The sequence below is a fragment of the Macrosteles quadrilineatus genome, unplaced genomic scaffold (genome assembly GCF_028750875.1).
Source record: "Macrosteles quadrilineatus isolate MER2022 unplaced genomic scaffold, UCM_ALF_1.0 Scaffold_18__1_contigs__length_3160703, whole genome shotgun sequence".
Taxonomy (NCBI): Eukaryota; Metazoa; Arthropoda; class Insecta; order Hemiptera; family Cicadellidae; genus Macrosteles; species Macrosteles quadrilineatus.
In genome coordinates, this window is record NW_026542611.1 from 208,950 (window position 1) to 235,287 (window position 26,338).

Below are 26,338 nucleotides of genomic sequence, written 5' to 3' on the forward strand. Positions count from 1 at the left end.
ATGGCTGCCATGAAAACACATACAATGTTTGCAGTTTGCTATGCCACCCAAATGTAAACAAGCTGAACTTTCAAACCACATTAATTCACAACTAGTGTACATGTTGCTCGAAATCGAGCAATTGCAAAGAAGTAAAGTAGTTACAGTATTTAAAAACAAATAATTAACTTATTTCAAAACGAATAAAAGTCATAATTTCCTATGAGTTTAAAAGACTCAGCTCATAGATTACGCGACTAACAGTTACATATAATCATCATTTCCAGTAAATATTTGATCATTTTTCAAAAGCTGATCTGGTTTTTTAGTGTATTCTACATATCTTTCCCACTTATAATAGCCGCATTAGGTGGTCCAGGTTGATCTTCGTCAATGATAATGTAGTCTGCATAGTACTACCCGTTGTCGCTAGTATGTTTACAAATTTCAGTAATTTTATATAGCGATGACATTTTGTTTACATTACTTGAGAACTACCTGATTTTCTGCATGACCTCTCTGTCATAATTTTATTTGCTTCAATTGGCATTAATTTGGCTACCTAGTTACTGTTATAACGTAAGTTATATTTACCTGAAAAAATGCAGAATTGAAAGGCCAAATGTCGTTCAGATGGTTTTTTGTTTCCCTTAAATGTGAATAATGCAAATCCTTCAGTGAAAGTTTTATTAAGGTTTCTTGGATGTAGTCATATTATTTTAAAATCACTTGACTTTTATGAAAACATATATTTAATGTCCTTGCCGTACCAGTTTAATTCAGCCCTATAGTGTTTTCCTTTACCAATCATCATAAAGTTAAGTCAGTGTTTACTACAAAATAGTAACACTTTGGCTAACATCCCTGTTCATTGTTTGTGGGAATCTTCATATTGTAAGTGCTCTTCATTATTTAGGATGATAACGATAGTAAATGGTTTTTTTAAAATCTCTATTTTTTTCTACTTGGTGGTGTTCTATGACTGCTATGTTTCCATGGTAAAAAATCGATTCTTTCAATTATTGCTCAAGAAATACAGTACCCTGTCAATTCATTTTTCTTTTTTGGTAAAATATATCAAATTGCCCATTGGAATAAAGTACGAATGTAAATTAAAGTAGCTAATATTTAATTTAAACCAAATCAGTAAATGTAGCCTATGCGTTTCGTTGAATTGGAAAATAAATAACAGCAATTAAATTATACAGCTGATCAAAATGTAAACAATTATGTTCTTCATAAGGATAACATGAGAACTTTCAAAGCCACTGGGGCAGAGCCCAAGGGGCTTTTTCGAAAATGTAAGGCTAGTTTGCAAATCTACGCGACACGCTCTTTCCAATGAGACGTCAATGGATAAAATCGGTTAAGAAATGGCGAAGGAGTTCAACCGACAAAGTTTCATGTAGCGTATTAATTATATAGATTCTACAGCTGGTTTATAAATAGGCATATAATATTCTCTACAATCATGTGACATGTTTATTTATTCTTATATTTGATGGTTCATTGATTATTGATTTTATGAAATAAGTGAGATTGTATATCTGTTAATGTATCTAACCCTAATTAATTATTTAAAATTTTGCTAATGTTTAATGATTGTATTGAAAGATTTTGGTGTAAAAAATAGTGAAATTATAAAGTTCACATTAACTTGAATCATTTTAACATTTTGAACACTTGTGTTTGGAGTAGGGCTGCTGGTTTGAAAAGCTACTGGTATAACTTTTGACACTTTCTGTAGATTTCACATTCTATTCTAATAATGAATAACTTTTGTAACACTATGTACACTATGTAACTCAGGTGGACTTGTGTCGTCTGTTTGTTTACATTGCTTTCTGGACTTTTATTAATTTAACCCATTATTATTATTATTATTTATTTTTTTAAATGGTAGTATAATTTTATATTCTAACTTGCTGAACATTTTTACTATTATTTAATTGACAAGTGCTTAAGCACATTTTCTTTGTAAAAAAATAATAATAATAAATAAATTGTATTGCTCTTTAGTAAAATTAAAATGAGCAAAAGAAATTTAAAACCTATTAAATATCCGTGTGGTGTATGACAGAAAAATGCCAGCTCTGGAGTTATTTTGTGTAATGGGATTTGTAAGAAATGGTTCCATCTAAAATGTGTAAATCTGACTTATATTGAAACAAAAAAATTCTCATCAACCTGTAAAAAGTCATGGCAATGTCCTACATGCTCAGGCATTAACTCTGGTGAGGAAGATATCTTGAATTTAAGCCATATTTCTGCTGCTTCGATGGAGAAAAATGATTTTGAAGATTCCCTTACTTTAGCCACCGAAATTGGAAGTGCAATGTTGCGTGAAAATGAAGAGTTAAAACAAGCCTTGCATGAGACAAAAAATACTAAATCTTGCCGTGAACTGGAACTAGAGGATATAATAATAGGGAAAGACAATGAAATAAAAAATCTGATTAAAACCCATCTAGAAAAGGAAGATGATTTAATTTCTAAAATTTCACACTTAGAAAACCAGATAAAGAAGTTACAAAATGTTCAAATCAAATCAAATCAAATCAAATCAAACTTTATTGTCACAAAACGTTTATACATAGCTTAGCTACAAAACAGGTGACATTGTCAAAATTATAATAAATACATTGTTGATCATCTTACATTCTATAGTTAAAAAATTAAATACAATAAAAATAAAAATACTGACTTTGATTTAAAAATAGTTTACAACAAATACTCACTAATATGATAGTAGTTTTTTTCTATTAAAAATTTTGATAGATTCTTTTTAAATGACATTGTATTGGCTATATTTTTTAAACCTAGTGGTAACTTATTGTACAGTTTTTTCCCCATGTATGTTAATAAAGAACTAACGACTGAAGCTGCTATCGAAGAGGACACTTTGAGAAAAATGTCTACTGAAGCTATTTGTAACAGATGTGAAGTACTCAAGCAAGAAACCAAAAATATGATTGACTCCATAAAATCTTTAGAGGCTGTAATTAGTGTGCTACAATGTGACAATGCTGAATTAAGGAAATCAAAATTAGAATCACAGGAAAGTAATCAGTATAACTCAAAATGTCTAAATTGTTTTCCAAATTTGAATAAAAGAAATTCTCAACCTTATTGTGATCAGCGGCAAATGCCTAAAAATCCCCTAAAAATACCAGAGAACAATGAGGTCCCTACTATTGAATGTAACAACAAGTTTTTGGTTCTTTCTGAAGCAGGTGCCACAGGTGAAAAAGTAACCCACAATAACCCATCGGGTGAAACTGTGACCCATACAAACAAAAAGATCATGCCTGTAAAAAGAAAAAGAAATCCATGTTTGACAAAATTACAAAAATCTAATAAGCTACTAATTTTGGCTGACAGTCATGGCCGAGGACTTAGTAACCTCTTATCGCAGAATACCAATCTTAATGTAACGGCCGTTGTAAAACCTGGGGCATTGTTGACTGATGTTATTCGAGATATCTCTGAAATTTCAAAAGACTTTGACCAGAATGATTTCATTTTGATCATGGGTGGAACCAACAATGTTGACCACAAAGGCGCAAAGAATGTCATGAAAGACTTTCACACTTTACTGAATAGTTCTATAAAGGCTAATTTAATTGTTGCTTCTCTTCCTATGCGCCATGACTTACCTAGACTAGACAGTAAAATCACTCAAATTAATTATGAGCTTACGGAAAAAGTGAAGAACTCAACAGCAAACACCAGACTTCTAGAACTACATCTTTTGCCCCGTGACCTATATACAAACCACGGACTTCACTTTAACAAGAAAGGAAAAAGGAAGATTGCTGAGGAAATTAAAAGACTACTCCAGGATTGCTGTTTAAGTTCGTCGTCTTACAGTGAACTTAACATCAAAATGCCTACTAAAGATGCACCGATCACTGTGATGGAGGCGGACATGAACACGGTAATTCACAAGTTAAGGGGTCTAAAACATACAGCTTTTGCCCACTGCACATCTGCCGACATTGACAGTGACAGGCACATGAGCGCAGGTGTGGCAACTGCATTCAGGAAACATTTCAACAAACCTTTGACGACAGATTTTGTTAATAAAACTCTGACTTTCCAAAAATTCCACAATGCAGTTGTTTATGGGTTAGTAACTAAGCCTAAGTTTAATACAAAACCCAACATTGAAGACTACAATGAATCTTTCAAAAGCTTCATACAGAACACATCACTAGAAGGACATCAACTAATTGTTTGTTCCCCAATGGGTTGTGTCAGAGACAATATCCCCAAAGAACATTTTGTTACAAAAATATGTGAGCTCCACCAAAAAACAAAAGCTAAAGTCATGATTGTAGTAAGCAACGAATCTTCTACCAGAATTCTAAGATGTGGTCTTTCTTATGTCGAGTTTGTTGAAAGGATTAGACAACACCTAGGGAACCTGATGAAGACCTTTTATGTCGCTGATAGAAGACCGGCAACAGCATCAACTTTGGAGAAAATCACAAGTGACAGTGGGGATGCACCTGTTTCTGACACAAGATCACTCAATGTAAATAGTAATGTAAATAGTAATTGTAGTGAAAATGTATCCCAACTTGACTCCAATCCCATCCTGTCTCCTCTCACTTTAAACTGTCAACACCCACTTATCGACCTAACAACCTAGATAAGTTAGAAAATAAGAATTTTTAGAGTATTATGCTCTTAAACATTCAAGGCGGGATTCCAAACAAGCTCAATAATCTTAATGTTATTTTACAGAACACTAATATAAATGTTATATGTCTCGTAGAACATTGGCTAAGACCTGATCAAATAGCTGTTCTTAATGCTTTAAATTCTTTTAGCTTAGCTGCTTTTTACTGTAGAAAAGAAGGTATACATGGTGGATCCTGTATTTTAGTTAGGTCTGATGTAGTAGTCAAGGAGAGAAATGATTTAAATGTATATTTTGTAGATAATGTATTTGAGGGATGTTGTATTGAGATACCAAGTTCAAAATCAGTCATCATTTCAATATACCGTGTACCAGATGCTAGTAATTTTAAATTATTTTTAAAAAAGTTAGAACAGTTTTTTGTTTTATTAAAAAAGGAAACCAAAAGCAAATTTGTTTATATAGCAGGTGATTTCAACGTTGATGTTCTGAATGATTGTAAAAACAAGCAAGATAAAAACTCTTTTTTAAATGTTATAATAAGTCATGGCTATATGTACTACTCAGATGAACCAACCAGAATTAATCAAAAATCTCAAACAAGTATAGACAACATACTTTTTAATAGAGGAAGAGACCTTTCAAAGTATTGCAATATAGAATTAGGATTATCAGACCATAGAGCCTTGTTTATCTTAACTGATTGTGGGTTAAAAACTGAGCTAAACACTAGCAATAGTTTAAAAAAACGTATATTTAATAAAAGAAACACGCTAAGGTTTTTAGAAGTGCTTAATGAATCCTCATGGAATGTCACTGTACTTAATGATGCCCAACAAAATTTTGATAATTTCTTGCAAAAATTTAAGTTAGATTTTCAACATTGCTTCCCTTTAAAAAGCATTAAAGCAAATTGTAAAAATAATGTAAAATCAAAAAAGTGGATCACCCAAGGTATTATGGTGTCAAGTGCTAGAAAAAGAGAATTATGAAGGCTAGCTAAACATTCGAATGACCAGCATTTTATTCAATATGTTAAGAGGTATAAAAAGGTGTTCAAATCTGTGTGTAACTCAGCCAAGAAACTATCTCACAGTAATTACATTAAGAACTCTGTAGATAAAAGTAAAGCTGTATGGGCAGTTGTTAACTCAGAGCTAGGTGTCCTTAAAAATAAATCTAGTTTCAGTAATATTGAAGACAATAATTGCATAATTGGTAATGGCACAGAAATAGCTGAACACTTTAATAATAAATTTGCCAACATTGCGAAATTTAACTCTGCTCTCTTCAATGAATTAGATGCCCACAAATTTCTTAGCGATACTAATCTCAATAATCATTACATACCTCATTTCAACTTTCAGCCTGTTTCCAGAGAGAATGTTGCAAAAGTAATTTTTACTCTTAAAAACAAAATGTCAGCTGGTTGGGACGAAATTCCTGTTAAACTGATAAAGCAAACTGCCAACATTGTTTCTGGACCTTTAAGTCAGATAATAAACCAGTCTTTTGAAAGTGGAATTTTTCCTTATCAGTTAAAATATGCTGATGTGAAACCGCTTCATAAAAATGGCAGTAAAACAAACTCAGATAACTATCGCCCAATTTCCATCTTACCAGCCTTTTCTAAAGTTTTTGAAAAAATTATTACTGAGCAAATTTCTTTATTCCTTGAAAGTAATAACATTTTTGTAAAAGAACAATATGGCTTTAGATCAGGACGTAATACAACTCAGGCTCTGTCTGACTTCTTGTGGGAGGTCGGCTGCAGCATTGAAGAATGTTGCTGGAATGTTTTGTGACTTGTCAAAAGCCTTTGACTGTGTTGTACATAATATTTTATTTTCTAAGCTTAAATTTTACAATTTTTCTCCAATTGCTTTGAAGTTTTTGAAATCCTATCTTACAAACCGCTTTCAAAGAACTATTATTTTTAAAGATAACATCTATAACTTTTCAAAATGGAAAATGATCTATTGTGGTGTACCTCAGGGCTCTATATTGGGACCCTTGTTGTTTTTAATCTATATCAACGACCTGCCTTTTAACATAAACTCAAAGCTTGTTCTATACGCAGATGACACAACAGCTATATTAAAATCAAACAGCCCTAACAATTTACAAAATTTTATAAACCAAACTTTTGAAGATTTAAACAAATGGTTCAGAGCAAATGGTCTGAGTCTAAATTGTTCTAAAACTCAAATTGTCAGGTTCAAAACTACTCATGACAGAGAAACCATCAAATTAAATATTAATTTTCAGGGGGAAATTATTAATGAAACGTCATCTACAAAATTTTTAGGTATTCAGGTACAAAACACTTTAAATTGGGATAAATACACATCAGTTTTAGCTAATAAACTAAATACAGTCTGTTTCCAGATGTCTGTCCTGCAGCATGTTACTGACCTCAGAACAAGGATGATTGTTTATTATGCTTTGTTTGTGTCAAACATGTTGTATGGAATAGAGTTCTGGGGCAGCTGCTCAAATGCCGAAACCATTTTCAAAATTCAAAAAAAGATCCTTAGAATTATGACATTTTCAAAGCCTAGGCAATCCTGTAAATTATTATTTAGAGAATTGAAAATATTAACACTTCCGTCTGTTTATATCCTGCAAACATTAATATTTATTAAAAAAAATCTTGAATATTTTATGAATGAAAACCATAACTATAATTATTTAACACGACATCGAAATGATTTACAACTGCCCATTCATAGACTTACCTCATTAGAAACCCTTCCACAATACCTAGGGAAAAAACTGTATAATAAACTGCCTGATAATATTAAATCATTAGAATCTTTTGAAAAATACAAAAAAGAAGTTACCAAATTGCTGCTTAATAAAGGGTATTACAAAGTTGATGATTTTTTAAATGATGTATATATTTGATTTCTTAGCATATTGTATAGTTATTATAGTTTTATGTATTTTAATTGTCCATGACCATTTCACCTGTTTCCCAGCTATGCTGGATCTGTAAAACGTTATGTGAAAATAAATGATTGACTTGACTTGACTTGACTTTTTACGAGCGTTCCATGGTCATTACATGTATATATTCAACCAAGTTCCTCTTAACTTAACCGACCCTTGACATAAACATTGTTTGAATGACATTACATTTCCTAATTCTAAGCTATATACAAATATTTCAATTTAAAAAGAACAATAAAAAACTTAGTTTTATATGCACTTGCCTTTGGTACATGAATAGTAGGAGTTATAAATAGTAGGGCTAAGTATGTTTCTGTTTGTTTTAGTAGTAAGAGTGTTAATGTTTTTGTTTGTTCACATAGTATATAATGATATATTTTATAATCAATGCTTAGTGAGCAATGCTTTTTAGAAACAAGATCACATGTTTAATTTAATTCAACCCATAATATTAACCAGATGTTGTAAATTATTGTTTGTCTTTACTTTGTTTGATTTTATCATTTAAAAGTAAGTAAAAGCTTTGAGTTTTTCATTTGTTTTATTATTTGAAAATGTTTTTTTATCTAATTAGTTAGTTAATAGTTTTTGATAGGTAAATTTATTGGAATATAATCTCATTTTACTCTTTTTTTCATGTCAGATTTCAAAAAGCACCATTTAAACATTCATCAACCCCGGACGAAGGACGGGTCCTCTGCTAGTTTACTAAATTGGTCAAAATTAACCCTTAGAGTGCCAGGCGAGAAATAAAAGTAACGCTCAAAAAATGCCGATGATTTTTCCCGAAGGTCGCGCTAAAAATGCCGAGCGCGATCTGGTGATTTTTAGGTTAAAATTTCGTAAAAATTGAATTTTCGATATTTCGACCAACGAAAATCGATGTATCGCATCTAGTAACTTTCGACTCAATGTTAATATATGGGTAAAAAGAATCCGAGTATCCATTCGGTTGTTATGACAACTGTTCGATCATTACGAAACGTCCGGTCAGCCGGACGTCGGCACTTTTGGCTCGTTTTAAAAACGTCCGGTTCCCCGGACGTTGGCACTCAAAGGGTTAATTAAGTATTTGCAATGTTTTTTTTCTGATTTTAAAATCGATTTTCTTCTTAATCGTGCCATGTTTTGCAATATAATGTTCTATTACCAAATCAGTGGAAAATCCTAATATCACAGTAACTCTTAAAATTATTTCTTATGGAGTTAACTTATATCTATTGTATGGGTTGGTTTCTGTCTTTTTTACCACTTCTTGGAGATTACACGTAGACGATATTCTTTGGCGTATTGCATCTGTAGTAGACGATACTTGGTTGGTGTAATTTTTAAAATTACAATGGAAAAAAGTGACAAATACTGGACAATTTGATATACTAAAAATAAAACTGAATTAACACTGTGCTACATTTCTTGAGCAATAATTGAAAGAGCCGATTTGCAAACAATGGAAACAGGAAAGTCATAGAACACAACCAAGTACAGTAGAAGAAATAGAAATAATGTTTTTTTTTGCATTTATAATCGTTATTATAGACAACCTAATGCGGCTATGAGTGGGGAAAATTTGTAGAAAACACTAAAAAACAAGGTCAGCTTTTGAAAAAAGATAAGATATTTACAAAAGATTTTGATTATATCTTAACTGCTGTGTACATCTTGAGTATTTCCATAATCTTTGAGTCGACTCTTATAAAGTCATCGGAAATTATGACTGTTATTCGTTTTAAAATGACGCCTGTAATGCTTCACAAATGCTCGAATTCGAGCAACAGGTACACTAGTTACAATAAATACGTTAAATGAATCCCAACTGTCAGAAAGATTTTACAACAAATGTATTGTAGATGACCTGGAACTGAGGAGGTCAAGCACACAGCCATTGCTTCAACCATGAAGCTGACAGTTTCCGCAGGAACACTGGGGTCTGGACTGGTTACACAAATCATCAGTTCTCCGTGGTTTCTGTAAAGAAATTCATTGTTAGGAAATTTTACTCGAGTCTTCCAGAGTAGATGTTTGTCACATCCTTTCTGATAGCCTATTTTCTACTGATTGGATCAATGATTGGAATTTAAAAGCTATGTTGTTTCGAAAAGATCTACAACATTTATTTGTCAAGTTTTGTTTTTAATAAGCTACTATCATCTCAAAATTCACAACTACCACCTAAAATCTAATTCTTGAAACAATTGACAATTGTTTCCTGGACTTTTTATATTGCCATGAGATTCACGTTGTCGTGAAATGACTCTCAAAACTTTGTAAGTAATAGTGAAAAACATGTCCATAGTTATTTAGTCAATAATATGGTTTAAAGTGTGTGAAACCATATTAATGACTGACATTATATTATTAAATAATGTTTAGTCTAATAGGCCTATTTACTAGGATTGCTTTCAGAGCGGTGAAAGCCAGTTGAGCGGAGAAAACTTGTTTTAATATTTGTGTAACTAACTAAATAAAAAAAACAATATATGTACTAATGCTTGTTTTATTGATTAAAATTATAATAATTTACCTCTTGACTACATCTTGTTGTGATTCAGATAGGCTACCTCTTGCAAAAGTAGATTAAATTATAACGAACGAGATTTTCTTGTTTATTAAAATCATAGGAATGGTTTAACAACGTTTAAAAGAAAAGTAAATATAGAAAGTTCAGAAATACCTTATGATTCTCTTGTTTACATTTTTCTTGTAAACAAAAAAATTGTCATAGAGCACTTTAGTCCCATAAGCAAAATGTTAAAAATTTTAAATTTTAAGTTCGTTTTAAATTTCATTAGCATTATCTAATTAAAATTTGTTTGTTTACAAACCATTTCATTATTAGTCTAAGTAGTCTTGTTAAGTTTGGCTGAATTGTGTTCAGCCGTTATTGAGTGATGGTTTTATATTGTTTGCATTGAAGTTGATCCCAAAGAGCTTAACCAACTATTCCATTCCAAAAGATAAAAATTATATGGTGCAACACAAATAAACAACCCGATCACCTACCTATAAACCTACACTTTACCCAGTGCCGGATTTAGGGTACTTGCGGCCCTAGGCCAAATTACTTGAGCGGCCCTCCCCTTGTGGTGAAAATTCCTTGCGATCGCGGAAGTAATAGTGACTATCTCCTATACATCAAGGGGACATCATCATCGACACCCGTGATCCTGGATGAAATCGTGGACATCTCTCCTAAACCAAGTCAAAGCCATCATAGTTATCCGGGACCGCAGTAAAATCGTGAACATCTCCCGCGGGCCGCAATCACGGGGACATCATAATTGAAACTTGCGATCGCGGCAAAGTCGTGTTAAAAAAACCTCTCCCGTCGACTGCGATCATGACGACTTCATCATTGTCACCCGCGGCCGTGCCGAAATCTTAAACATCCCGCTCGGGAAGCCATCACAGGAACGTCCTCATTGACACCCAGAGCCGCGGCGAAATCGTTAACAACTCCCGTGAACCGCGATCACAGGGACATCATCATCAACACTCACAGCCGCGGTGAAATCATGAACATCTGCCGCGGGCCGCAATCATGGGAACATCATCATCGACACTTGCGATCGCGGCAAAGTCGTGTTAAAAACATCTCCCGTGGACTGTGATCATGAGGACTTCATCATTGTCACCCACGGCCGTGCCGAAATCGTAAACATCCTCCTCGGTAAGCCATCACGGGGACATCCACATTGACACCCCCAGCCGCGGCGAAATTGTTAACATGACGCCATTGTATTATTCATAATGAAATTACAAAATAAAGAATGAAAAAAACATCTCCCGTGGGCCGCAATCACGGGGATGCATCATCAACACTCACAGCCGCGGTGAAATCATGAACATCTGCCGCGGACCGCAATCACGGGGACATTATCATCGACACTTGTGACCGCGGCGAAATCGTGAACATCTCCCGCACACGGGCCGCAATCACGGGGACATCATCATTGACAACTCGATACAGCATCTAATTCGTGAACGTTTCCTGCGGGCTGTGATCATAAAGAGACATCCCCGTCACCCACGGCTGCTGCTAAATCGTGAACGTCTCCCGCGGGCCGCAATCACTGGACATCATTACAGGCACCCGAGGCCGCGGCAAAATCGTGAACATCTCCCTCGGTCCACGGAGACATCATTATGGTCACCTGTGATCGCGGCAAACTGGTGGTTTAAAATAAATTATTTGTTATTAATTTTATCTAAAAAATGTTTTTTCCAATCCTCTGCGGCCCCCTTTTGCTTGCGGCCCTAGGCCGCGGCCTAATCGGCCTAGTGGTAAATCCGGCACTGACTTTACCTTCCTAATCTAACCTTACTTCAAAACACTTAATGTAGTCACGAATACTCATAAACCCCGACCTACCTCCCCACATGCCTAAATTAGATCAGTGTTCAATCTGCGTTTTATCAATAACGCGTTTTGTAATAACTTACTGTACGTCGATGTAATTCAACATAATATAACCTATGAGGTATTATCGGATTAAATACCGATTTCGATGCGGTTCGATATATCGCTTATTAAATCCTGATTTCTAAAATTGGCTGTTTCTAATCAGCTGGCAACATAAATAGGTTCCCAAGAAAGTAGTCACCGGTCCGTATCCCTCCGCTCCTTGTTTATGCTCCGCGCATTGAGAAAGTAGTTCCGTATATTATCTCGATTTTCAGTGAATTCCGCGCCTTAAAACAATGTTTTAACGGCATTTTCTCGTTTATTAAAATCATAGGAATGGTTTAAAAACGTTTAAAAGAAAAGTATAGAAAGTTCAGAAATACCTTATGATTTTCTTGTTTACATTTTTCTTGTAAACAAAAAAAACTGTCATAGCTACTTTAGTCCCATAAGCCTAATGTTAAAAATTTGAAATTTTAAGTTCGTTTTAAATTGCATTAGCATTATCTAATTGAAATTTGTTTGTTTACAAACCATCTCATTATTAGTCTAAGTAGTCTTGTTAAGTTTGGCTGAAATGTGTTCAGCCGTTATTGAGTGATGGTGTTATATTGTTTGCATTGAAGTTGATCCCAAAGAGCTTCGCTCGCTTCGCTCGCTCCGCTCAATTAATACTAGTGTACATGTTGCTCAAAATCGAGCAATTGCAAATAAGTAAAGTAGCTTTTTCCCATTTTTTACCCTAAAAACATAAAAATTCTTAATTTCTCTCCAAACCATTTTGTAGAGCTTAAAAAAATAAATAATTTTGTATATTGAAGCGGTGTTGTGTGTTACATATTGGATTTGACTTTAGACTTTCTTTATCTATCCTATCAGCTGTTTTAATTTAATTCTATTTGTTGTTTTGTTTATATTTTGATTCTGACTTGGATTTATCTTACAATAAATGTTGGCTAACAATTTTAGTTTGAATTTATTAAAGTAGGAGCTTATTTCAGTATGCCCAACAGTTATGGAGATAATTTAAAAAAGTCTAAATTTAAAATTCCCATGTTATTCTTATGGAGAATAAATAAATGCTAAATGATCAAAATATGTCTAATTTCACTCAATTTATCGCAGTTAGATGAATTAGCGTAAGCCTTGAAAGTAACCGTCGATTTCGACGGGTTTCACCTAGTAGTAAATATTTCATTTCAACAAAATCAAGAAATGTACACAATGCGTTAAATTGAATTGAAAACTAAATAACAGCAATTAAATTATACAGCTGATCAAAATGTAAACAATGATGTTCTTCATAAGGATAACATGGGAACTATAACACCCACTGGGGCAGAGCCCAATGGACTTAAAAAAAAATGTAAGGTCAGTTTGCAAATCTACGCTACCCGCTCTTTCCAATGAGACACCAATGGATAAAATCGGTTAAGAAATTGCGGAGGAGGTCAACCGACAAAGCTTTATGTAGCGTATTAATTATATAGATTTAGTTAGTAATTAATAAATATTTTCTAAGGCTGCATTTATTAAGCTACAATAAATAAAAAAATAAAAATTGTATAAAATATTTATAAGTCTTATTTCTAATATACAATGATGAAGTAGCCTACATACAATTCTTACAAACCATGCAAATGCATTACTCATTATTTTTAATTGAATTGCTATCAGACCATCATTTGATAAGCCACTAAATAAAATATGATTATTCATAGAACACTTAACAATAGAGGTAAGTTTATTGCATATAATTTTCACAACATACATCAAAATAGTTGGAATAATTAATTCACAATTTAATGTATCATTTGGGTACTTTAATATTAATTAGAAGACTAAACCAAACTCTAACCTATGAATATTACTAGAACTAAACATTTTTCATCTTCATTTTAAAATTGTGACCAGATTTTAAAATCCAAATGGCATAGTTGAAGAGAGCTGCCAACAGATTGCTAAGATGTAAATTACTGGTTTCTATTGCATGTGTACACTCCTTAAACAATAGTTATTTTCCTACAGTCACCCGACAAAGTTGGCTTCCCTGTAATGTTTATAGTACAGAAAGCTGCTAATTGCTGCATATTTATACTTTGCCGTACGGTTTATACTTTGCCGTACGGTTTATACTTTGCCGCACATCAGGATTCCAACCAAACAACACAAAACAGCGTTTTTTTATTATGCACGTAATCCGTGTACGCTTGGAAATAGGTTGGCAACACTTAAAGATAATAATTCTATGAGCAGCTGATTGACTAATTATAACTACGATTTAACCTGTCATTTAGTGTTTATAGTTTCGGTATTCCTGAACTTTCTGGACTTTTCTTTTAAACGTTTTTAAAATATTCCTACGATCTTAATAAAAAAAAAATACCTTTCAAGCATCTTTTAAGGCCCGGAAACCACTTCAAATTATTGCTAAAACATACGGAACTATATTCTCAAAACGCGTAGCAAATTTCTTGCCGAGGAAAAATAGCGGAGTGATACGGACCGCGGGTACTACTTTCTCTAGGGCACCATTTTTGTTGCTAGCTGAACCTAAAAAAGCTTTGTATAGTGTTTGAAAGACTAATTATTTATATGCTTTATAGTGACTGTAGGAAAAATATAATGTGTAACACGAGTGAAAAAGGCCTTTGCTGCACTCGAGATCAAAACATTGCTCTTGTGTGCAGCAAAGTGCCACTTTCACCACTAGTTACACAAATAACTATTGTGTAACTAGTGCGTGAAGTGGTACTTTGCTGCACACGAGAGATATATTTACGCACGAGCCGTAGAAGACGAGTGTAGAAAGTTTTTCGAGTGCAGCAAAGACAAAACTATAATAACATAATTTTTTTACAGTGCCTAGATATTATAGTTTGCTCTGCCACTTCACAAACACATAAACAGTGACTGAATTGTAACTGTTTATGTTATATTATATGTAAGTTTTTTTCAAAATTATTACCATTACACCATAAAAAAGGTAATTTATTTCTCGTTGCAGTGGTACCAAGAAGAAAGAAAATATCCCTTGTTGTAATTTTTTTTAACACACTATGTTTGGCAGTTTAAAGTTATAATAAAATGAAAGTTTGGAATCTTATCTTTCAATTGTTGTACAAATTGAATTTTACAATCGTTTTCAACCATTTATTGGGAGTTTTAAAAATCCACACAAAACGCGACTATTATAGTTGCTGCAACTACAGACACGAACTACCGTGACTATTATAGTTGCTGCCACTACAGACATGAACTACTGTGACTATTATAGTTGCTGCCACTACAGACACGAACTACTGTGACTATTATAGTTGCTGCCACTACAGACACGAACCACTGTGACTATTATAGTTGCTGTCACTACAGACACGAACTACTGTGACTATTATAGATGCTGCCACTACAGACACGAACTACTGTGACTATTATAGATGCTGCCACTACAGACACGAACTACTGTGACTATTATAGTTGCTGCCACTACAGACACAAACTACTGTGACTATTATAGTTGCTGCCACTACAGACACGAACTACTGTGACTATTATAGTTGCTGCCACTACAGACACGAACTACCGTGACTATTATAGTTGCACTGCCACTTGAAGGGTTACAGTTTATATTCCCCCTTTCAAGATTGCATTTCACTGCCCACACCTGGGGCTTGTGTGTGGAACCTATCCGGGAAAGTAGGGGGTGAGCCAATATATTTCTCACTAAAGAAGATTCATTAGCTAGCCTATAATGGTGATTTAATCAAACTGTCTAAAGGTTGATTTGGCTTTTGGTTTAAGCGTTTGGTTTTGAAACAGGTAAATATCAACCTGTCGATATCGTATATTTTCTCAAATCATTAATTGTTAACCTTATTTTATAATTATCTAATAATATATTAAGTACTATTATTACGGTATATTACTATAATTTTTATCATACTGGGAGCGTTTATGATTTTAAGCTTGAAATTCAGTTCACTTTAGTAAATATTCTACTTAACTAATGATCACTTACACAGCAATTATGCCAAGATTGCGGACATTCCATACTTCACGAACCTTTTTACAAACATACTGACACACTGTACTAATACTGTTGCTTTTTTCCGAGTTTTCCTGAAACATATTAAAACAAACAACAATATCAGCAGTCTGAAATCTATTTTCTTCCATTCAACAATCCTTATCATGCATGAGTAAGCGTCGGGAGTACTATAATATTTTATGGGGAAAATCACAAAATTTGCAATAACTTTTGAACAGCAATGGCCATTTGTACAGCAATGGAGGTTGCGCAATTTTGTTAAGAGTTATAAGACCTAAAACATACTAAATTTTAATCAAAATAGTTTGAGCCATTTATGTGAAATTCCAAATTAATTGTGAAATAATTTTGTTATTTTATTGGTCTACATGAAAATTCACAAGTAGACCAATGTTTGTTAATGTTTGATAATACACTAATTCTCAACCTGCTTGGTATTTATTTAGAGTTAGGATAGATGCATGTTGAATAATAATGTTCAAAAAAGTATTTATGAGAGTTTTAACTGTAACTTTAATGGCACTATTGAGTGATTAGAGAGTATATATATTTGTTTGCATCCCATTCTAAGGTATTTACTATGTATTTTGCCTTATTTTCTGCATATGCTACAAATTTTCTGTGGTTTTTCAGTACTCTCTCATTGACTGACTAAAATATGATTCATAAATTTATTACTCTGAAGTCTATCTACAATATTAACAATTCAATTTAAAACTCAACACAACTCAAAGTTCCTCAAAGCCAGTACAGTTGCTTAGGTTATCCTTTTCGTAGCAGACCAGGACCAGCTTGACTCTAGATCCCTGTGTCCTGTTCAAGATTTACTAAGCCGTTCGGTCGTTGACAATTGACCAAGTCATTAAAATTGAGTGACTTGATTAGTGTTTTGATGTGCCTAGGCGCTAAAAGTATTCACACACCCCACGTTGAAAATTTCCTAAACACTCGGCTCTCATAGTCCTCCACTGCTCCTGTCCAAAGCTCCCCTCGGCTCTTTTTTTTTTTTTTTTTTTTATAGAGGGCCAGGCTTACAAGTTACCATGGGATTGCATCGCAGCTAGAACAGCTTATTGTGCACTCTTGTTCACAGGTCCTCATTCTCCGTCACATCCCAGGTCCTTGGTGAACCGTGAGAGCCTTTTGACTATGGTAACCTGTTCTTCCCTTTGATCTCCCATCAATAGGCCAAGGGATCTCATACGCAGACCTTGTAGGGCTGGGCACATAAATATACCTTCACAGTTTTCACAAGGTCTCTGGCCGGGGCAAGCAGTAGCGAGATTTCCCTGAAAGGACTCAGCTCCTGAACTTGCTTGACCAGCCAATCCTTTGTAGCCTCCACCTTTCTTCCTGGAGGCTTCATTAGAGTCAGCTTTGGGGGTACCACCCTTGCCCCAAGATGCGTGGAGTAAAAGAGGTGGGCCAGACAGAGCGCACCCCACTTCCCCCCTCGCCTATCGGCCCGAGGCAGTGACGTCACTGCAGTCCTCGAGCCGCTACTCACAGTCGGCACATACCACTTTAGATGCTGTTTATGTATTGTTTATGCCACTTTGTACCACGCTATTGTTAAAATTGAGTCAGCTTGGATACCATTATTTTTTTATTTGATCACTCCTAAAATATTATATTAATCTATGATTAAAATTATTGTTTATTTCTGCATTTGTTTGTGTTTCTTTTAACACAACAAATAGATTTACTCAATTTATGTAAATAGCATACAATTTTATAATGTATATATTTTGAAGAGACCTAAGTACAGTTCTTTAAGACTATTATATTAGTAAATAAATTATATACCCTTTAGATTTAAAACCATTGAACTTATAAAACAAACAAACATTTTTTGTTATACAAATGTATCAAATCCAAGTAGCTTTTGGCAATGCACATTCATTAAATCATGTGCCATTCGTGTAATTTATTAAATATGACATTCATTAAATTAATGTCATTGGAATTGAACTTTATAATTCGTGAATGGAAATAAAAACATGTTTAATAAAACATACACTTTATTTACAAGGTAATATATCACTCAACATTTGACATGTACATATTCATAAATACATGACGATATTATAGTTCCTGATATTTACAATTTTTCTACTGACATACCTTATTCAGTTTTTTCTTTCTCTTTTCTTTGTCATTCGTTATTTTTTGTCTGTTTAAAAACTTTATTCGCATTATTATTCTTCTTCGTACAAATAGTTCGATAATATCTAGAGGGAAACAGTCAACTTTGTCACTTAATTTCTTCACGAGGCGTTTCTTCACATTAGGGCCTTTTAAAATCTTCAATTTACAACTTTTTTGGAATTCCTCTTCTAAAACCTCAACTTTCTCCATAAAATCCACTGTTGGTTCTGTTAAACCCCCTAGGGATATCTCACCAATCCAGGTTGACGTTTTTTCGCACTGGTAGGTAAAATTTCCAAGATTAGGATACTTATTTCTGAACTTTTTGGCTATCCATCCTGCAATATAGTTAAGTCCATCTTTCGATACGCACTCTTCCAAACTATCATTTAACAACTCAACTGATTCCTTCTCATCCACATCACTTTTTTCATTCTCTTCGGAGTCAAAGGGCACCTTTATCTCTTCGTCAATGCTGCATGATACAGAGCTTTCTCTTAAAACTTTCCCAATTATGAATTCATCTGACGTGTTCTCAGTATTCACGTTACTCCTAACCGTACCCGTGTTCTTCCCTAACACAATCATGCGAATTCTATACAAACATTCTATAGGAGTAGGGTGATCATTCATTCCCCCACCCCCTCTTATTAAGGAAAAAAGATTTTCCAAACTATCTTGATTTAGCTTCGATGTTAAAATATACGTTATTTTATCATTACATTTCAAGTCGTCATACATTTCAATTACTGACCTAGTAGACATGAGTATACCTTTTTGAAACAATTGAATTTTCGTTTTATTCATACACTTCATGTTCTCTATGGTTTCTATATAGTTTTCCAATACAGTTCTTTGTTCTTCTAATTTCATACCATAACCACATTTAAGATTGACACTAGACAAGGGAATCCTGCTATTCATTACGTCAAACCAGTCATTAGTTTCCTGTATGAAATCTGCAGTTGCTTGTCGTTCATTCTCATCTCCTACGTCATATCGTCGAAGTGCACAGGCTGTTGTATGAGACATAAGTTGAGCAGCCAATAGTACATTTTGCCTCTCAAATTTTTCGCATGTCACGTGTTTTGGTGATAATTTGTAGCACGACGAAATCTCGGTGTCTTTAACTCTTGATATCAATTCCTTCAAAGGCCTTGGTGAGACAATGGAGCCATCTCGCAATGTGAATCCACCGTCTATGAGCCAATTTCTAACAAGTTTTAAAAGGTGGGGGACGTCTGCTAGGAAATATACCTTTTTTCCTATAGTGTTAGAATAAAACCAGCTTTTATTGAGTGTCAGTTCAAATGCACTCCACATACCAACATTTCCACCTCCGCAGTCGGATACGATTGCTCTTACAGTGTATCCTATTTCAGAAAGCTTTGTAATAATCTCTTCAATAAGTGATTTTGTCATTGAAAAATCAAAATCTACGAAAATCGGCTGTTTCCACGACGAAAAAAGTCCTCTTGCCATTACTACTTGCATCTGTGAATGTGGTCCTATAACTCTATCAATAATCGGGTCGTACTCATACAGTGATTTTACTTTCATCTCGTCATACTGTAGAACTACAATTTTCTCCAGAGTTGTCATTTGCTGTGCAGCAACCCTCATAAGGCTTAGAACCCCTTGGAGTATTCCCCGTTTAAGATGCAATTTTGATGCCCAATTTTTTAATGTGCTTAAACAGGGGAGAGGAATTTTCATTTGAGTTCTCATATAAATGTAGCATTGCTTACTATAGTATCTAATGGTAAAAGCTTTCGTAATGTCCTCATTAGACCACACTAACTTTTTTGTTCCGATTAAATAAAATATTAATTTGGGTATCAGAAAAGGTTCCCTTAAGAATGTTCTTAATTTCCTCTTTAACGCTAGAACTTTTTTCATCGACCAGACGAGCATTTTCATGCCTTAAAGCTGATATTGTTGATTCATATTCTTCTTTCATCTTTTCCAACTCATTACTTAATTTCTTATACTCTTCTTCGTAATTAATAGTCGATGGTATCAAAGCAGTCTTAGGATCTGTAGTTGTAGGGTTGTCATTTACATTTATATCATCTTCTTTTGACAACGCAGCTTGCACAAACTGTTTGTTTGCCCGCGATACTTGTCTTAATTTCCGTTTTTTAGAACATTCCGTTTCACTTTTGATACTGTTTTCAGAAGGTAAGAGGTTTATGGAGGGCACAGCCCCAGACTTGAGAATTTTTTTTACATTACCCAAACCCAATAGTTCTGATTTTAAATCCCTTTCAAAGTCTTCATGTTTAAAATGTTCTGAACAAATATAAGAAGTATCAGGATTCCAAGAATCCTTTCTTTTACAACGTTCAACCCAGACAGAGCGTATATTATCATTCTTAGGAAATCTAAAATATGACACTATATCGGATCGAGTCTTAGTTTTAAAATAACTGTTTTTGCATATAGCTACAGCACAACGCATACCTGGCATTTTTCATCTCCGTCTTCAGACAGTAAATTATTATAAACACAATAAGGAACAAACACGCACTTATATAAAATGAAAATCTTCTTAACACTAAAATACAAACTTTAAAATGAAAAATATATACATATATATATGACGTGACTAATTTTACTTAAAAATTGATTGAAATTCAACCAACGTTAGTTCAACTGAATTTAAATACAATTTCTTGAATCACTTGCACAAACTACTGTACTGTTCGATGTTTGCTAATGCACTGAATGCTTGACTACAAATGGTTATTTTGCGTATTTTTCGTAGACACAAGACATTCGTGTTACAACGTGAAATACCCCCTCCATATCAGTGTTGGTTGTGTCAAAATAGATCAAGTTTGCGCGTTTTAACATGTTTCTAGCGGTGAGCCGGCTGCCGCCGGGACTGCAGTGACGTCATCGCGCGCAGTCCGCTCTGTCTGGCCCACCTCTTTTACTCCACGCATCTTGCCCTTGCCCTGCTTTTTCCCAGCATACTAGTTCCAGGAGGAACTGGCTTTGCAGGAAGCAGAGTTAGGGTACTTGGCAGCCCACACCAGCCTCCTCTCACTTCTGGATAGCACCTTTTCCTTTCCGGTTTCTGCGAGCTTGTCGTCATTGTCAGATTTCAGTAGACCTTCCTCCTCCATTTGGGTCAGATTGTCTACATTGTTCTCTTGAATACCGGATATCTAAGTCCACCTCCCCAGTGACCCGATTAGAGAGGTAAGGTGTGCGTACGACTGGGTTACCCCTGGTTCCCAGAAGGCTCCGTTAAGACACTGAATATTAGGCCCCCAGTGCCACAAGACTCTTGGCACGGATCGCATTACACCTTAGTCTAGGGCTCCCCTCACTTGGTTCTGTAGATGGACCAACACCCAGTGGCAGAAGGTAGCTGTCCGCAGCTAACTAACAAGTGAGAGTTGGGGTTTAGGTTGTGGCCAATCTGCCGAACCAACCCCGCATGCGAGGTTTGGCCGGAACGGCGCAAAATTTTCTCCCACTCACTAAACCCCCATACCTTCCCCCTCGGCTCTTGGGTGTCCCCTAAACAGCAGCTTCTCCAACCTCTCCATCTACCAAATCTCTCTGGACATAGACTGTCTCTCTGTATCAGACAGCTCTCTTAGCTATGGTAAGAGCCCCTACATCCCCTCCCGGAGGATTCATGGCCCCAGAAGGCAGTTAATTCGGCCACCGGGGACTTCAGGGATTCGGCCCCAGTAATATGGATAAGTTACTGTACTGGGGCTCTGAGAAGTAACTCCCCCCCCCCCCCCCAGCCATCAGCAATGAAGCAACTGCTCCACTTGCTCTACCATTGCTACGCTAATGCATATGCACATTGCACATGCCAACCGACGACTAAAGGAAGAAGCTTCTTGAGTGCTGGGGTTTTTGCATACGCCCCATTTCAATGACAAGAAATAATCAGCAGCTGGACATTTCGCCAATGGCTACGAGTAGACATCAGCCACACGCTTAAGCCAAAACATGGTGTAATAGGCCTATTTAAGTGTAGCTGTTTTTTCTTACGTTATTGACCAAATCTTATTGTTTTACTTATTATAATTTAGTTAACGTAGTAAAAGAGTTGCTGCACCACAATGTATTCCTTTAAATTGTTTGTAAGCTGTAGCTTAGTTAAAATGTTATTTTTTCATTTAGGCTCTAAAATCATCAACTTCATAAGAAAATATATTTATAACTTATATTTGAGGTCATTAATAGTAGTTTACACAACGATTGCGTAAAGATAATGTTTACGACACGAGTAGAAAAATTAAAATATGAGCCTTGGTGAGTTGGTAAGCCAGTTACTCAATGCCATTACTACTCACTACCCATCACTACTCATGCAATGCTGTTCAGGCCAATTTAATTGTTGAGTGGTCCTATTACTTAGTATTTGGTACAATGTTTAATTGCATCACTGTCGGTGGCTATTAGAGGTTATAAACTAAAACATAACCTCTATTAGAAGTTATGAGTAGGCCTACCGGTAGCGATTTTTTGTAATTAAAACACTGTCGCAGCCTCGTAGGTAAAGTAGTGTGCAAAAATTGCGTAGATAGTGTTAACGACACTAGTAGAAGTTTTTAAGGCCCTCGCCAAGGCTTGTTCACCTTAGATTTTCTGCTGTACTCGTGTCGTCAACACTATATTTACACAATCGTTGCCCAAACTACTATAAGCATGCTTTGACTACAAGTAAAGGGGGATCCACTTCCATATCTGTTGGCACAAACAACCGAATGAAAATTAACCTAACCTAACTAACCAAACGATATATCGAATTAAACAATTGAATAATTTATATTACTCATTCGGTTGTTTGTGCCAACAAATATGGAAGTGTACCTAACCGCAAAGGGCTTATTTCAAATTCAGTCTCAACAAATAGTAGCCTATCAAAGTTAGGCCTAGATAAAAAGGCGTGTTTTGCCTTTTGTTTACAGGGGTGATGAAGTCTTCATCTTAAACAAAGTAGACAAATATAGAGGTATATCACAGGGGTGATAGCGATAAAAAAAGAACAAGGCCTAGGCTAAACTATGCCAGGTTCACACAAGTCGCTAACCTTACCTTAATTAATTCAACATCACAGAGTTTTCCACTGTAAAAGGAAAAAGAGTCATTGCTTTCTTGTAACAGAAATCTGACAAGCTCTAGCATCGTCATCGATGCAGAGAGATTAATAAAATCCATTTTTACTTCCAATATTTTGTAGCAATATTATTACGTTCAAACTCTTCAACCTAAAAAAAAATCAACAAATAGGCTAGGCCTACAAAAATAACAATAAAAGCAAATTAGCAAAAGGTACCTTCTGCGCTTCTGCTCTTAATGTTCTTCTGCTAGAATTATTCTTCTTCTTCTTTTTTAGTTGAATGAAAAGCTGGCTTGGTTTAACTAACCATGAAGCGACACTACTTCATCAGTACAATTTTAAACTATAATATATTGATTCATTCATTCAAAAGCCTCCCACAGGAACTATCATGCTTATACCATAGATAAAACTACCTATACCTTTAACACCTACTTCCCTGCCTTGTGGTAATACCGTGTGTCTCAAAAGTCCCTACCCCTGATATTTTTTTATTAATAAAGATGAAATGTTAATACTAAGGGAATGTTTATATGATAAAAAATAAGTTTTTGGTGTATGCAAATTTTCACCCCCTTCCCCTCAAACTGGGTAACTAAAGTTGAAATTTGCAAACTTTGAACTGCCACAGCTTTTGATAGGATTGACTAATTTGCGCCATTCATTTTAGCGAATTTTCCATATAGGGAATAAGCTATTACCGTAGTACTCACGGTAAGACCTGGACCCGGGACCGATTTTTTTTTCGTTTTGAGGTCCCTAGAGGTCAAAAACACCATCCGTTCAAATTCATATATATATTATATATATATATACAGGGTGGTAAAAAAGTTCCTGGACAGTTAAATATTTTAAAAAAATAATGCAGATAGAGGTACAATACTTGGTACAAAGTTACAGGGCATAAAACTCTATTATAACACATATTCAGTGATCCAATAACTCTTCAGGGGGACGGCCCACAAGGAGTCAGAAGAAAATCTTAAAGGAAGCATAGGTCAATATGCACATCAAATTAAAGGTCTTTTTTAGTAGAATACAATGCCACAAATCACACTTTATTTTATTTCCAACGGCAGCAGCCAATTTACAAAGATAAACATGATGGTTGAATACAACAAAATAGGTAAGCAAAATTTGATGATAAATATAAGTTAACAAAGATATAACAGGTTATAAATATCCAAAGCGTAACAACAACAAAAAAATAAGATTAACAAACAACAATAAATACTCTAACATAGCAACAACAGAAAATAAAGATTAACAAACAGCAATAAATTAATTACTAGTCTTTCCCAGAAAGAAGAAGAGAGGAGGCCTGCCGACGAACCTGCTGAAGTCCATCGAAAAACAGGTCACACCCAGACGCAACTCGATTTCCCAGGCGAGTAAACCTTGCGAAAGGACTGTTGAAGTCGAAGTTGGTTGAGTGGTATCTTCGACCCAGCAGATCTCGAGATCTTGTGTTTGTAGGCACTCTGAGGTCGATTTCAGCTAGGAGATCTGGACAGTTCATGTGACCATTGACTATCTTCCAGAGAAGAATAACATCAGCCACGTCACGTCGCAGGGCAAGAGGTGACAAGTTCAGATTGCTGGACAGTTCCTCCACAGGCACATCAAGATAGGCAAAACCCAGCCGGACACCAACCAAACGAAGAAAACGCCTTTGTAGAGCCTCCAGTCTCGTCCTATTGCCAACAGTGTAAGGCGACCACACGGGACTTGCATATTCCACTAGCTGTCTCACAAGGGAACAATACAGAGAGCGAAGAGCAGAAGGGTTGTCGATGCCTCTGGAGAATCTTGCTATGAAACCAAGCATCTTGTTTGCTTTGTTACTGATGTGATCTATATGCCCAGAAAATCCCATGTCGCTGGAAAAAATAACGCCTAGGTCTTTTATACACTGGGACCGTGGAATGGATGTACCAGAAATGGAGTATACGTACATGACTGGGGATTTGATGCGGTGATAGGTTATACAAGAGCACTTACTGGGATTTACAGACATGTTATTCCTGACACACCAATCCTCAATTTCAGAAAGGCTATTTTGAATTTCTTGAGAGTCTTCTGGTGTAGACACAGTAGTGAAAATCTTCAGGTCGTCAGCAAATTGTAAGGCCTTTACAGTTAAATTGTCTAGTAGGTCATTGACAAAAACATTGAAGAGGCAAGGTCCCAGCAAAGAACCTTGTGGAACTCCTGAAGAAGGTGAGAACTGAGTGGAAGTGGTAGAACCAATCCTCACGACAAGAGAACGTTTTTGAAGATAACTAGAAATCCATGACAAAAGAGGTTCAGCCACTCCGTAGCCCAGCAACTTAGACACAAGAATTGTATGGTCGACCTTGTCGAAGGCTTTTGCCATATAGTGTGGTGGCTTAGAGACAATATCGGCAAGGATCGTGACCTGATGGATTAAAGCTGCAGCTTTTGCACATTTCTTCCATACCCTAAATACAAACAATTTATGGGGGGGTGTCCGATTTTTAGGTCCGCCATCTTGAAATACGACGCCATCTTTGTTTTCTATAGAGGAATTGAACTATTCATTGAAAATGGCATAATATCACCCAAAAGGACACATTTATGCCATTTTGTATATAACATGTTTTGTTCACAATTAAATTTGCTATAAAATGAGATAAAAACCACTTCGATAACTTAAATAGTCTTGAAGATATAAACTGTTAAAGTTTAAAATTTGATATATTCCTCTACGCTACATGTAGTTTTTGCTATATATCACCCAAACACGGTCAACGGTACGTATCTGTTATTATGATATATTTTATTCGTAATTAAATTTGCTACAAAATGAGATGAAAATCTCTAAATTAACTTAGCTTCTTTAATTTCTGTATGCAATAGGTCCGTGTTTCTTAAAAGTCCCCGCGCTTTGTTTTTTCTGCACGTATAGCGTCAGAAGACTGCAGATTCACACATCAATACTGGACCTAAAATAGTCCTATTTAAAGTACTTCTTGACTTTTTTCGCGCAAGGGGGGTCGGCCCACAAGGAGTAAGTTGAAAATCTTAAATAAAAGCATAGGCCATGAT

General features: G+C 35.2%; 1 protein-coding gene across 1 annotated transcript in view; it reads right to left on the bottom strand.

Moving 5' to 3' along the window:
- The window catches only part of LOC129005273 (molybdopterin synthase catalytic subunit-like), a 41,104-nt gene extending 17,610 nt beyond the window's left edge, over positions 1-23,494 (bottom strand). The window contains exons 1-3 of the mRNA XM_054434112.1: positions 23,245-23,494; positions 15,997-16,097; positions 9,429-9,541 (exon numbers count right to left, since the gene is read on the bottom strand). Coding sequence (XP_054290087.1) covers positions 9,429-9,541; positions 15,997-16,097; positions 23,245-23,367 — 337 coding nt within the window. The 5' untranslated portion in view covers positions 23,368-23,494. The remainder of the gene's footprint in view (positions 1-9,428; positions 9,542-15,996; positions 16,098-23,244) is intronic.
- Between the last annotated feature and the right edge of the window lie 2,844 nt (positions 23,495-26,338).